We start from the raw sequence: 13,469 nt of genomic DNA, 5'->3' as shown, positions 1-13,469 counted from the left end.
TAGTACTGTATAGGTACAAAAGTAGGCTTACAACCCTAATCACTTTTTGAATCACATCTATATGTACCTATATATAATTCAGAGTTCAACCAACTGGCTAAATTTGAATTCTAGGAGAAGTGAGGCAGGAAATTCATCATGCACCAGCACCTATTTCTATATGATGGCTCTGAATTACAGTTGCAATCCATTCTTATCATTTTGGAAAGGCTTGATCAATTTGGTACTTTTTACCCACCCCTTGGTATTTTTCCACTTGAGTGTCAGCACTTCATCTAGTTTGCATGGGTACTGTTTCTTCTTTTGAGAATTACTTGGTGAGAACCATTTTTATTTCTTAAAAGTCTTTTTTTTAATATCTTGCCATAAGCTAAACAAAAATCAAATCTTCTAGAACACGGGTGTCAAACAAGCAATGTATTCCCCATTCATGGAACTGGGGTGGGCGTGGCCTGCATGTGACTGCCAATGCAATCCTAAATGGCAATAACAGAGGAATACAATCAAGATCAAGTGAGGTACTAATACCACTCTATAAAGCCTTAGTAAGACCACACCTAGAATACTGCATCCAGTTTGGGTCACCGCACTATAAAAAAAAGATGTTGAGACTCTAGAAAAAGTGCAGAGGAGAGCAACCAGGATGATTAGGGGACTGGAGACTACAACAAATTGGGTTTTGATAGGGGTTTTTAAATGATTTTAGTTGGGTGTTTTAAATTCGGCCACTGATTGAATTATTTTAATTAAGTTTTTAAATTTTTGTTGTATATTGTTTTTACCATGACTGTTCACCGCCCTGAGTCCTTCAGGAGAAGGGTGATATATAAATATAATAAACTAACTAACTAACATATGAAGAACGGTTGCAGGAACTGGGCATGGATAGTCTAATGAAGAGAAAGGCCAGGGGAGACATGATAGCAGTCTTCCAATATTTGAGGGGCTGCCACTGAGAGGGAAGGGGTCAAGCTATTTTCCAAAGCACCTGAAGGCCAGACGAGGAATAATGGATGGAAACTGACCAAGGAGAGATTCAACATAGAAATAAGGAGAAATTTTCTGACAGTGAGAACAATCAACTAACGGAACAGCTTGCCTTCAGAAGTTGTGGGAGATTTATCACTGGAGGCTTTCAGGAAGAGATTGGACTGCCATCTGTCAGAAATGGTGTAGGGTCTCCTGCTTGGGCGGGGGGTTGGACTAGATGACCTACAAGGTCCCTTCCAACTCTGTTAATCTAAAAAAATTTGCACATGTGACACATCCAGCCTGTGGGCTGCCAGTTTGACACCCCTGTTCTAGAATAAGCACAATGACTTACTCTGAATCATTTATTTCATTTTCCACGCATATATCCCTTAATTTCCTTTCATGTAAGTACACAGCAGAAGATATACAGACAGGAAGCAGAGAGTTAACACAAAAGGGAACTGTTTTGGCCAGCTGAAAATAAAGGAGAAATGTTCTAATTTGAAACACAGATAGAAGAAAAGGTAGGCAAGGAAACTAACCTAGCCCAAGTATTGGAACTACTGCTGCTTTCCTTCTCGGATTTCTACTAATTGTGTAGGTTAGATTTGCCCAGACAGAAGTAATTACATGCTTCCGATGGGGGGCTGTTATGTGGAGATAGAAACAAAAGCTATCTAATGTTGTCTCCTGGTGTTGAAATAGCCCTTTCCTCGGCTTAAGCTTATACCTTGTTCTGAAACGTCAGCATTGCTTTCAAAAAACAGGTCTCTGTTTAGAATCTGCAAGTGAAGGTCACATCTTAAAAAAAAAATCTCATAGTAAATTCTGAATCCAACACACAGTGGATGCCCAACTGCCCGATCCAATTCATAACTACAAGTTAAATCACCTGAGTACCAAAATATCCACATCTGTACCAAAAGGCAACTGGACTTTGTTTTTCCTTGAAGACGTTTCCCTTCTCATCCAAGAAGCTTCTTCAGTTCTGACTGAACGGTGGAGGATGGAAGGATTTATGATCAATTTGCCATCATTCAGTCAGAAGCTTCTTGGATGAGAAGTGAAATGTCTAAAAGGAAAAACAAAACAAAACAAAAAGTCCAGTTGCCTTTTGAAAAATGCACCTTTGAGACAACCATGACCTGGAGGACTGAGAATCTCCATAGACAATCTGATCTGTATGTGTAAACTGAGATAGAAAACTACAGATAAAGACCACATTACAAGTGATATGGATTATTCTAATCTTTCTTGCAATTTAATGTAAAGAATAAGGACGATGATCTTAACACAGATATACAGGATCTGTTATCAAGGCAAAAGTGAAGGAAATATTAGCTCCGATTCTTTAGCCTCCCTGTTCTGCCAACAGGTTTCCAAGGCTTTAAGGACTTTTCCCCCGTCACCTATGATCTGGCTGATTTTCTATACTGGAAATGCTTCAGCCTGAAATTGATACACGGATCCTTGACCTGCGAGCTTATACAGGTAGTCCTCAACTTACAACCATTTGCTTAGTGACCGTTCAAAGTTACAACAGCACTGAAAAAGAAATGATTTATGACAGTTTTTCACACTTCACACCTAGAAAGGTCACAGATGGTGATCACAGGACCCCAGGCTGCTGTAATCATCATAAATGGTTGCCAAGCAGGGTGGATTTGATTTAAATCAAGTTGATTTAAATCACAATTTAAATCATGATTTAAATCACTAGTAAAAAGGCTTGATTTAAATCAACTTGATTTAAATCATAATTTTTAAAGAGCAGCTGTCATCTCTGCTACTCCTCTGACCCACTGTTGACTCACCGATAGTCCCAGTGTTGCAGAATATACAGCCTCATGCTACATAACTAAGCTCCATTTCATGCTGAATAAACTAAATTATTTATGTATCTTAAATAGAAAACTATCTTACGATAGATTTTTACCCCAAAAGTTTTTTATTAAAATAAATTCGATAAAAATCAAAAAAATCCGATTTAAATCAAAAAAATCTGATTTTTTTTATTTTTTTAAAAAAAAATCATTGATTTTTATCCACCCTGTTGCCAAGCACCAAAAATTTTGATCACATGACTGTGGAGCTGTTGTGACAGTTGTTAAGTGTGATGACTGGTCATAAGTCATTTTTTTCAGCACTATTGTAACCTTGAATGTTGTTAAACGAATTGATATTGTTTCCTGATTGCTTATTTGTAACCTATGACTCATTAAGTGTTGTACCTTATGATTCTTGATGAATGTATTGTTTATGTACACTGAGAGCATATGCATCAAGACAAATTCCTTGTGTGTCCAATCGCACTTGGCCAATAAAAATTCAATTCAATTCAATTCAATTCAATTCAATTCAATTCAATTCAATCCTATCCTATCCTATCCTATCCTATCCTATCCTATCCTATCCTATCCTATCCTATCCTATCCAAAGTAAAGTCTACTTGTACTGGCATTAGGCAGATGATTTCTTTCAACCTCAATTTCCCTCCCTCTTAAATAAAAATTGAAGAAGGAAAAAGATATTGAGTTTTTTTGACTGCTACCAAATTGTTTACATGTTTCAACAGCACCTCTAAATTTGGGTGGCCAGATGTCACTGAGAAGTTCAAAATGACGAAAGAAGCCCATTTGCCCTTAGAATGTTTCTCAACCTTGGCAAATTTAAGACACCTGGACTTGAGCTCCTGTGCTGGCTGGGGAATTCTGGGAGTTGAAGACTACGTGTCTTAAACTTGCCAAGGTTGAGAAACATTGCCTAAGAACAGGGGTGGGCAATTGTGGCTCTTTTACAACCTGTGGACTTCAACTAGTTGAAGTCCACAGGTTGTAAAAGAGCCACAATTGCCCACCCCTGCCTTAGAATATATAAACCAGGGCCTCACAGGGCAATTAAGTGTTAGATGACATGAATTTATTAGTCAATAGTAGTAACTGTGAGAGGGATCTTGGAGTCTTAGTGGACAACCATTTAAATATGAGCCAGCGGTGTACAGCAGCTGCCAAAAAAGCCAACACAGTTCTAGGCTGCATAAACAGAGGGATAGAATCAAGATCACGTGAAGTGTTAATACCACTTTATAATGTACTTGGTAAGGCCACACTTGGAATACGGCATACAGTTTTGGTCGCCATGATATAAAAAAGATGTGGAGACTCTAGAAAGAGTCTCCAGTCCCATGATTAGGGGACTGGAGGCTAAAACATACGAAGAATGGTTCCAGGAACTGGGTATGTCTAGTTTAATGAAAAGAAGGACTAGGGGAGACTTGATAGTAGTATTCCAGTATCTCAGGGGCTGCCACAAAGAAGAAGGAGTCAAGCTATTCTCCAATAGCTATGCTGCACCTGAGGGCAGAACAAGAAGCAATGGGTGGAAACTAATCAAGGAGAGAAGCAACTTAGAACTAAGGAGAAATTTCCTGACAGTGAGAACAATTAATCAGTGGAACAACTTGCCTCCAGAAGTTGTGAATGCTCCAACACTGGAAGTTTTAAAGAAGATGTTGGATAACCATTTGTCTGAAGTGGTGTTTTCTGCCTAAGCAGGGGGTTGGACTAGATGACCTCCAAGGTCTCTTCCAACTCTGTTATTCTATTCTATTCCATTTCAAAAAGCCACCTAGTTGATCCTGAATACCAAAGACTGGCAACACATTCCATTAATTAATTACACCTTCTGCCAGGTAAATATTATTTTATTTTGGTCAAGTCCAGTATTAATTTACACTCATGGCATCAACAATTACTACAGCACCAACAATGACCATAACATCAGCCTGTACTGAAGAAAATACTTTCCCTCATCTCCACATTCATAAAGCCTCCATCTCTCCATAATGCACTTGTAAACATTATAGAACTCATGAAATAATGAATCTGAAACATTGGGACACTCACTCACTTCAGTGGCAGTTTCCCTGGGCTTGAAAGCAAAAGAAATTGGCAATTTTGCTTCTCCCATCAGGGTATATAGCCACTGGGAAACTGCATTCTCTGGAATGTTATTGAAAAAAAGAGGAAAAGCCATTTTTCCAATCCATCAGCAAAAAAAAAAAAAAAAAACCAACCCCAGCAGTTTTGGGCTATTGGCTTTTTCTACTAGCCAAAGAATCAAGAGCTACCAAGTGCTATTTTAAAAAAAGGACACTATCAAACAATGATAAAACAACCACAGTCGAGCTCAAGGGATCTGATTCCTGATAGCACGATGACTCTTCTCTTTTATTATCGACATGAGCCTTTCTGGGAGTCAATAACTGTCTGAGAAGCAAGATAAAAATACTGCAGTAAGTCTATAAATAATCCTACTCGTGGATGGGACATCGACATCCAACAAAGCTGGAAGGCACCTTAGGAAAGCATACCTGGTTCCTTTGGATGCTGTGTGCGCTGAGCTGGCCCCACCAATGGCTGCAGATTGCGATGCTGACCCTGCACTCTGCATGTTCAGTCTTGGCATCGATCTTGCTCCAGAGAGGGCTGGTTTATTGTAAGGCACAAAGCCCACCAGAGAAGCACCGAGTCCTGAGTTTCTATTGGCCCCTTGTATACCAGTAAGGAATTTGGGAGTCGTTCCTGATGAATGTCCAGGAAGATTCACCATTGAGTGCCGATACCGTGAGGTTATGGGGCCAGTTCCACTATTCAACAAGCACTGTTGGCATGAACAGGTGGGCCCACTGTGAGTAGGCCCTGGGGTTGTGGCTACTGGGTATGGAGAGTCCACACACCGACGGATTCTTCGCTGGTACCCAGTGGTTTTATTGATCTGGGTCTGTGATACAAAATCAATCCCATAATTGTAACCAAAGGGCCCAAGATCCACCTGAGGGCTACTGAGCGAGAAAGCTTGCTCCAAATAGACACAAACATTCATCTCGTAGGGAAACCAGCTTCCTTCGTCGTTCTGCCACTCCCAAACCACTCCCTGTCCAGGTGCCGAATCAAGCTGGAAGACATGTCTGTGTACGGCTCTCATGGTCCCTAAGAGGGAAAAATCACGACAAATCAAAAAAGATCATTAGACGCCAAAACTAAAAGCCGTAAAGGAAGGATTTTGCATAGCCCAGGAAACCGAGTATTAATTGCTGTGATATTTCTCATTCGCATTAGACTAGGACAGAGATGGCGAACATTTTCGGCACCAAGTGCCCACATCGGAACACACGTGCATGCGTGTGCGCCGGAAACCCGAAGACCAACTGGCCAGCGTGCTCAGCTGGTCTTTGAGTTCCCGGCACGTGCATGTATGCTGGCCAATTGGTCCAGGCATGTACCGGAGTACCGGAAACCCTAGGACCAGCTGGCCCATTTTTGCCCCCCCCCTTTTTTTTTGCCATTTTCAGATCTTTTTTCAGCCATTTTCAGGGCTGTTTTTTGGCCCATTTTGGGGGGCTGTTTTGAAGCCATTTTTGGGCCAAAAACAGCCCAAAAAATGGCCTGGAAACAGCTTGGAAAAAAGCCTGAAAAAGAGTCTGTTTTTTGGCTGGGGGTTTTTTTTTGGCCGTTTCCAGCGCTCCGGCACTCACGAAGATCAGCTGGTCGGTGTGTATGTGCATGCCGTAAACCAGAAGAGCAGCTGGCGATGGCACGTGTGCCCATAGAGAGGGCTCTGCGTGCAACCTTTGGCCATCAAAGGACTAGGAGAAAAAAATAAGAACGCCAGGATACATTATTTGACCATTTTTGCAGCAGTCCGTCCAGTAGATCAGAGATAGAAAACTCTTTTGAATCACCAGCTATCTGATTATTTTTTCACAAGAAATGCCAGAAGTTCTACCAAGGAGCATTTCCATTCACGGCAGCGCCACTAAGTAGGATCCCTTCTTTGAGAATCAAGTTCAAAAGTTAAAGACCAGTTTAAAATTGGCCAACTTCCATTGTATTTGAATTGATCAGGCAATATGAAAATCAAAGGGTTTTACCTTGTTTTGCATAAAAAGCTAACTGCTTATCTATGTGTTATTTAAAAACACACAATATGACAATGCTCACTTTACTTTTCCCTCCTTCCTTTTTCCTTTGTGTCATGTTATTTATAGCTGGAGACTGAGGACAGGAACTGTCTTAACTGTGTAGCATATATTCATTTTTAAGCATTAAATATTGTCATAAATTAAACCAGTTTGGTGACATGGTTAAGGCATCAGGATATAAACTGGGAGGCCATGAATTCTAGTCCCAACCTAAGCACGAAGACGGCTTGGACAGGACTGTAGCCTTAAAAAACAAGCAGGGGCAAGTCACACCTGAAATCTTGCCAAGAAAACTGCAGGGACTTGCCTAGAAGTCAAGACTGATTGAAATGCACCAAAAAAGGCACCAAAACCTGCCACAAATAATTACATTATTCAGCATAAAGAACGTAGCCACTTTTCTTATATGGGTAGTCCTCAACTTACGACCACTGTTGAGCCCAAAATTTCCATTGTTAAGTGAGTTTTGCCTCATTTTACGACCTTTCTTGGCATAATTGTGATGTGAATCACTGCAGTTGTTAAGTGAGTAACAGGGTTGTTAAGTGAATCTGGTTTCCCCATTGACTTTGCTTGCCAGAAGACTGCAAAAAGGGATCACGTGACTCCAGGACATCATAAATACATGCCAGTTGCCAAGAATCATCATAAGTACAGGGCACTTGCCAAGAATCTTGATCATGTGACTACTGGTGTGCTGCAAGGATTGTATGGTCATAAGTCACTTTTTTCAATGCTGTTGTAACTTCTAACGGTCACTAAACGAATGGTCATAAGTCGAGGATTACTTCTATAAGCTACTCCTGTGGGGGATGGGAATGACATTGATTGGTGCAATGAACAGACAGGGGGACACAGACAGACGCCATCCGTGCCCCCCCACTTCCCTCATTTAGCCATTATCTTCATTGTTCTCAACTGAGACTCTTAAATGCTTAGAGCCCATTTCAAGATAAGCTGCTGCTTCCTTCTGTCTCGAGAAAGGTGGTTTCCTGTCATTTTTCTCTCACTTCCTATGAAGAGACCAGAATGCTTGGAAGCAGAATCCAGAGTTGTCTTTTTCACGGGGCGTATTTCAGATGATTTGTAGATGGTTGTTTTATTTTTTATAAAATCCATCTGATGTGCTGCAGAGGTTAATGGGCTGCATAAAAATAACTCCGAACTTATTCTATTTGTGGGAGGAGGGAGGAAGAAGCCTGCAAAAAACTAGAATTTTTTTTAAAAGAAATGCAGAATCTTTTAAGATTAGTTATCATTGGTATCCTTCATTGATATCCTGAAGATAGCTGTTGGCTGCCAGCTATTTTACGTTATTTAAACTATTACCATTGATCTACTCAGAAGACAGCTGTTTGAGAACAAGAATGGGTTCACATACCACGCATCAGCCAAGATTTGTTTAACAAGCCATAATTTACTCAGCGGGTACAATACTCTAAGTCAACAAACCCCACTGTAAACAAACACACACTAAGTCTGCCCTTATCATAAAGCTAGAGTTGTTTTGTGGGAGATACCATTCTCCTATATTTCGTAATAAAACCTGAGGCCAAGAAAATATTGGCAACCTAATAAATGAGATTTAATCCAGGTTTACAGCTCCTTCTCAGCACTTCAGACTGTGCCTAGAAGAGAATGCTCTACAAAAATTATTCTTAACCAAGCAACTTTACTGTATGGACTCCCAGAATTCCTTAGTCACCATTGAGAAACACTGCTCTCCATCATGATGGATGTGTCCGCTATTAAGCTATATCCATATGCAGATAATGCAGCTGCTTTTTACCTGTATCTTGCCGGAACTGGGTGAGACTCGGTAGGTCAATTATGTAGGGAGCCAGAGTTGAATCAGCTTGTCCCAAGGGTATGCTGCCATTGACAGGCCAGGTTCCCAGTGATCGCCGGCCTTTCACCATGAGAACCTGGAAAGACTGCTCAATGAAGCTGCACACGCTACTTCGGTATGGCCTCCACCTGCCAAACTCATCCTGCCACTCCCACACAGCCACTCCTGGATCCGTGAGGGATGGTGGAGGCCCAGCAGATGTACTTGGCAAAGTTGCCATTTTTGAATAGGTTTTGCCCACTTTAAAAAAGGTGGACAGGGATTTGGAAGTGGTGTTAATTCAGAATCCAATCGGTCATCTTCAGCAACGATACCTTGACAGACCTGTGGTGGAAAAGGAAAGGACGTTAATCGTGAGATATCAACCATCATTTCTCAGCTGTTAGCAGCTAACCTACAGTGCAAAAGTTGGATTAATATCACCTCTTCCAAGACAGATTCTATTTAGCCCTTTAATTCCTGAGCTACAGTCTGTTAATACAAATGATCTATCTAGGTCAGGGGTCTGCAGCCTTGAACGCTCAAAGAGCCATTTGGACCCGTTTCCCACAGAAAAGAAAACACTGGGAGCCACAAAACCCTTCCCGTGCCTGACTATTTCTTGAACGGCCCCAAAACTAGCATATGTAGTTGAATTAAACGTTCCGTTTTCTTCTGAAACTTTTCTTTTCTTGGATTTATCCATGGTTGGCCTACCCAGAGTTGAAAAGATCAATAAATTGCGTGCCAGGTGGGTGTCGCACTTTGGCAGTTGTGACGCATATTTTGAGTGACAGGGAGCCGCATCAGAGGGGTGAAAGAACCACATGCGGCTCCAGAGCTGTAGGTTGCTGACCCCTGATCTAGGTCTCTAGAGAGCTGTCTCTACAATGTCTGCTTGAATATACTTTCTACTTCTCTAGAAATCTGATTCTATTTCCACTGCTTGAACTTTACTTACAGCTAGAAAGTTTCCTTATCATTCAACCATAATCTCCGTTTCTGTAATTTAAGACCATTATTCTATTCCTGGAACATTAAGCAGATAAATCACTGCTGGGGAGAAAGGTGACTAAGTAGCAGTGAGAGAGAACTGGAAAGATAGATAGGTCTTTGCTTGCCACAGTTATTAAAATAACTAGCTATCCCTAGCACTAGGAGAAGTGTACCTACATAACTTTGAATGGCTGCTATATCGATGGTTGTAGGTTGAAAACTATGTGTAATTCTGATTCATTGGAGTCTTTAGTGGTGCAATAGCAATGTAATAGAGGTAGTCCTTGACTTAAAATAGTTAGTTTAGTGACCGTTCAAAGTTGCAACGGCACTGAAAAAAAGGGACCGATGACCATTTTTCACAGTTACGACCTTTGCAGCAGCCCCCAGGATCATGTGATCAAAATTCAGATGCTTGGCAATTGGTTCGTATTTATGACTGTTGCTGTGTCCTAAGGTCATATTCTTAGTCACATACTTCCTTACAATGACAAGAAGCTCTCATTCGGGAGTATAGTAAGATCCTGTTAAATTCCTCTCTACCCATTCATGGCTACATTCCTGATCTCTTAAGATGCTGATTAAAGTCAAGAAACCCACCACTCTTGACAGCGCTTAAGCTGCTGGCTGATCATCAGAACACCACACAAAAGTGGATGAAAGCGTGGAGTAGCTTTCCCCCCAAGAGGAGCATATTAATCCTAATAGCATACCTCTAGGATTTAATCTACCCCGACACATATGGGTGACATACAATAGAATTAGAACGACTCATGGGGTGTGTGTCGACTCCTTGTATAAATGGGGAAAGACACCTTCAGCACAATGCGATTGCAGGGGCCCCTGACAGACTACCCAACATATAGTGAGGGAATGCTCTAACAGAAGGTATCCAGGAGATTTTAGGGACTTCCTCTGCGTAACGACGACAGCTACTGACTCGATCTCCAAACTCGACATTAAACTCTGAAATGTTATTTCTGTTTTCCTCTTAGGGTTTCTTACTGCTCTTTTTCTAATTGTTTTAATTGTTTTAACCTGTAAAAATGAAATGTTTTAATATTGTGTGTGACCAGCCATACGCTAAAATAAATAAATAAAGTCATATACTGTAAATCCCCCTTTGTGATCTTCTGACAAGCAAAGTCAATGGAGAAATTTAACAACTGGGTTACTGACATAACAACTTCAGTGATTCACTTAACAACTGTGACAAGAAAGGTCGTAAAATGAGGCAAAACTCACTTAACAAATGTCTCATTTAACAACATAAATTTTGGGCTCAATTGTGATGGTAAATCAAGGATTACCTGTACAGGGCCACTTCTGAATGATTCAAATGCAACCAAGCAGTAATAATTGTTTTTAATTTAATCTGAGAAAATCCAGGGACACTTTTTAATATTCTAAAGAACTGGCAATGAAACTGCCACATCATATTCACGATGTATACCACAACATATGCCTAGTTTTGTGCACTGCTCTCTTCTATAGGCTGAAAGAGTTTAGTTTGCATTTTCTTAATAATCTTTCAACTCATAGATTTTACAGCATCCAGAAATTTTAAAGAATTATAGCTCAGTTATTTGCATAAAAATCTCCCTTGGCCCATTACAGCCAGAATTGGCACTGTACTCAATGATATCTAACAAACAAACTGAGCAAACAATCTATATTGCTTAATTATATTCAAATACTTGTTTGTTTGCTTTCTTCTATAGTAGCATTCAAAAAGCAACTCTAAAAATATTGATCTGCTCAAAAATACATAACATGCATAATACACTAAATCAATACAAATAAAATATATTATAGAATCATAGGACTGGAAGGGATCTCTTCTAATCCAGAGGCCTTATATTATTATTATTATTATTATTATTATTATTATTATTATTATTATTATTATATAATATAATATAATATAATATAATATAATATAATATAATATAATATAATAATATAATATAATAATAATATTTCTATGCTGCCCACTCTCCGAGGACTCTGGGCGGCTTACACCAAAGACAGTATACTAAATAGCATATTGCCCCCTAACAATCTGGGTCCTCATTTTACCCACCTCGGAAGGATGGAAGGCTGAGTCAACTTTGAACCGGTGAGATTTGATCTGCTGAACTAGAAGTCAGCTGAAGTAGCTGCAGTACTGCACACTAATCACTGCGCCACCTCAGCTCCTATCACCCCAACCAAATGGTTGTCCAATTTATTCTTGAAAATCTCCAGTGATGGAGCACCAGAGGTGGTATTCAGCAGGTCCTGACCAGTTCTGGAGAACCGGTAGCGGAAATTTTGAGTAGTTCGGAGAACCGGTAATTACCACCTCTGACTTGCCCTGCCCCCATCTATTCTCTGCCTCCTGAGTCCCAGCTGACTGGGAGGAAGTGGGGATTTTGCAGTAACCTTCCCCTGGAGTGGGGTGGGGTGGGAATGGAGATTTTACAGTATCCTTCCCCTGCCATGCCAAGCCAAGCCACGCCCGCCAAGCCATGCCCACAGAACCGGTAGTAAAAAAAATTGAATCCCACCAGTGTGGAGCACCTACAATTCCAGGAGGCAAGCTGTTCCATTGATTAACTGCTCTCACAGTCAGTGTGTTGTGTGATCTTAGCCTAGTTGGACTATCTCATAATGAGCATAAACAAACAAATCATGACAAACTTACAAATGGATCAATACAAAGCAGAAAGAAAATACTGCATTTTACAGTTTCCTCACTTGGTTGCCTAGAGGCAATGCCTGGTTATTGCAAATCAGGTGATGGCACAGTAATCTTTGCCTTACTTGCTCCCAGGGTGGATTTGATTTAAATCGAGTTGATTTAAATCACAATTTAAATCATGATTTAAATCACTAGTAAAAAGGCTTGATTTAAATCAACTCGATTTAAATCATAATTTTTAAAGAGGAACTGTCATCTCTGCTACTCCTTTGACCCACTGTTGACTCACCGATAGTCCCAGTGTTGCAGAATATACAGCCTCATGCTACATAACTAAGCTCCATTTCATGCTGAATAAACTAAATTGTTTATGTATCCTAAATGGAAAACTATCTTACGATAGATTTTTACCCCAAAAGTTTTTTATTAAAATAAATTCAATAAAAATCAAAAAAATCCGATTTAAATCAAAAAAATCCGATTTAAATAAAAAAATCTGATTTTTTAAATTTTTTTAAAAAAAATCATTGATTTTTATCCACCCTGCTTGCTCCAAGGTAATTCAGTATTACTATGCCTGTGGATTAATACTGTAACAACCTTATACATTATGAAGGTTTGGATATAAACCAATGGCTGAGGGATAACTGTATGCCATTTTAAAATCTATGAAAAACATCAACATTTATCCAAGATATTATCCTAAACCATAGTATAGTCTGAGTAGTTTTGGTTAAGCACATACTGTTGTAGTATATGAGTTGTTTTTGGTTTAAGAACCATTATTACACAAACCATTTCTTAGCACACTGTATGACTCAGTGTAATGCTTCACTACTTGAGTTCATCAAGTGATTCAAACTAAGTACCCAAATCAGTTCATTAAAATGACAATCCCTGAGGATTTTCCACAGGGATACCTAGCATTATAAAAGGTCAGGGAGTATTTGATTATTCATTGTACTTTATGAATAACCTGGGCAACAGATTCTTTCCGATTATTATCA

The 13,469-nt window shown here is 39.9% G+C and overlaps 1 protein-coding gene across 4 annotated transcripts in view; it reads right to left on the bottom strand.

Annotated features, from left to right (window-relative positions):
- The window catches only part of DTX2 (deltex E3 ubiquitin ligase 2), a 39,192-nt gene that overhangs the window by 22,984 nt on the left and 2,739 nt on the right, over positions 1-13,469 (bottom strand). For all 4 annotated transcript variants that reach the window (XM_087883421.1, XM_034420911.3, XM_034420912.3 and 1 more), the window contains exons 2-3: positions 8,745-9,128; positions 5,345-5,963 (exon numbers count right to left, since the gene is read on the bottom strand). In XM_087883421.1, the coding sequence (XP_087739547.1) occupies positions 5,345-5,963; positions 8,745-9,024 (899 nt within the window). In that variant the 5' untranslated portion in view covers positions 9,025-9,128. The remainder of the gene's footprint in view (positions 1-5,344; positions 5,964-8,744; positions 9,129-13,469) is intronic.

The sequence above is a fragment of the Pantherophis guttatus genome, chromosome 1 (assembly GCF_059756535.1).
Source record: "Pantherophis guttatus breed Tessera chromosome 1, ASM5975653v1, whole genome shotgun sequence".
Lineage (NCBI taxonomy): Eukaryota > Metazoa > Chordata > Lepidosauria > Squamata > Colubridae > Pantherophis > Pantherophis guttatus.
This window is presented reverse-complemented; position numbering and strand designations above follow the sequence as displayed.